General features: G+C 43.7%; 1 protein-coding gene across 1 annotated transcript in view; it reads right to left on the bottom strand.

Moving 5' to 3' along the window:
* Positions 1-1,917, bottom strand: part of MAK (male germ cell-associated kinase) — a 93,797-nt gene that overhangs the window by 53,828 nt on the left and 38,052 nt on the right. Inside the window, exon 8 of the mRNA XM_011962912.1 lies at positions 308-479. Within this exon, the coding sequence (XP_011818302.1) occupies positions 308-479 (172 nt within the window). The remainder of the gene's footprint in view (positions 1-307; positions 480-1,917) is intronic.

Consider the following 1,917-nt stretch of genomic DNA (forward strand, 5'->3'; position numbering starts at 1 on the left):
CACACCTGTAATCCCAGCTACTTGGGAGGCTGAGGCATGAGAATTGCTTGAACTTGGGAGGTGGAGGTTGCAGTGAGCTGAGATTGTGCCACTGTACTCCATCCTGGGCAACAGAGTGAGACTCCATCTCAAAAAGACAAAAAAGTATTATAAGAAAATTAATCATTAAAGTATGAGCCTATTTCAAAATGAAAATATCAGCTATCTAGGCAGAAGTTGTAAATAATCAAAAATTATAAAATTAAAAGCAAAGTGGCAAGACAGATATACTCAAAAGTTGTAACAACTTAGGAACAAGGGTACTTACTTTTTTGGGAGTCCCTAAAACTTGGCAAATTTTAAAGATTTCATCGACCTCACTTGTCCCTGGGAAAAGCGGCCTTAACATATAGAGTTCAGCCATGATACTTCCAACAGCCCACACATCAATGGGAGAACTATAAACTGAAGATCTCAGTAAAACTTCAGGGGCACGATACCTATGAGAACAGAAAACAAAAGAGGTGATTTTGATTGCAATTTCAAAGGTGAATGGGCGGTAGCATTCTACGCCCTTTGGTCATGCATTTCCATCAAGGAACAGATATTCAGACCCCATTCCATCTGTGTGTCAGGCACTTGTACAATGTTCTGGGGACAATAGGTATAACACATGTTCCCTGACTACAATGAGTGGGGCTGGAGACAAATAAATGTCTATGAAATGTCCATGAAGGCTAAGACAGGAACTCAACTGAATAGATATGGAAATAAGTGCCATCTGATATATCAAGAAAAAAAGTAGAAAAACCATGTTACAAAGCATTATATTCAGCATCTATTCACAAGGAAGCACAGAAAACAAAAGATGAACATGGATTATCCCTGAGTAGTGGAGTTTTTCCTTCTTTTTATCAGTTTGAAAGTACTGATATCCTCAACTGACTCCTCTTCTGTAGTCAACTCTATTTACTGAGTGGAGTTTTGCTCTTTTTGCCCAGGCTGGAGTGCAGTGGTGGGATCTTGGTTCACTGCAACCTCTGCCTCCCGGGTTCAAGTGATTCTCCTGCCTCAGCCTCCCAAGTAGCTGGGATTACAGGGGCGCACCACCATGCCCGGCTAATTTTTGTGTTTTTAGTAGAGATGGGGTGTCCCCATGTTGGCCAGGCTGGTCTCGAACTCCTGACCTCAGGTGCTCAGCCGGCCTCAGCCTCCCAAAGTGCTGAGATTACAGGTGTGAGCCACCACACCCAGCCTAACAATATTTTTAATTGAGAAAAATACTCAATTTGCAAGAGCAAAGTGAGCTGGTGAGTCCAACGCAAAGTCTGCTAAGTGGAAGATACTCTCAACTCTCTTTTTTTCCAACCAAAATGTGTAAATATTTCAGTCCAAATGTTTGGCATAACGTCTTTCTGCGTTCACTGAGAATACAGCAAGCCCTCAAATAAACTAGTTTTGTTCAATGTTGTTTTGCTCAATGTTGTTTCATTGTAATGTTGATGAGAAAGAAAAAAAGAAGGCATTTCTGGCTGAGCCACTGTGTGGGGTCTGCACGTTCTCCCCAAGTCTACATGGGTTTTCTCCGGGACTCCAGCTTCCTCCCATATCCCAAACATGTGCACGTCAGGTGAACTGGGGTGTCCGTGTGGCCCCAGGAGGAGTCAGTGGGTGCATGTGTGTGTCGGGGCGGGGGGATGGGGGGTGCTGCCATGGGAGGCTGCCACATCCATGGTTGGTGCTCACCTTGCACCTCCAGCTTCCGGGACCCACTGTAGCCACCTGTGACCCTGAACTAGAATAACTGGGCAAATAATTATCTTCCTTGTTTTTATTAATCTTTCTTAAATGTATGTATGGCTCACATGTATTTCAATGTTCAATACTAGTGTTTTGGTTGCTGTTTAGAAGTTTGGTGGCCAGGCGCAGTGGCTCACG

The sequence above is a fragment of the Colobus angolensis genome, unplaced genomic scaffold (assembly GCF_000951035.1).
Source record: "Colobus angolensis palliatus isolate OR3802 unplaced genomic scaffold, Cang.pa_1.0 Scaffold6, whole genome shotgun sequence".
NCBI classification, from domain to species: domain Eukaryota; kingdom Metazoa; phylum Chordata; class Mammalia; order Primates; family Cercopithecidae; genus Colobus; species Colobus angolensis.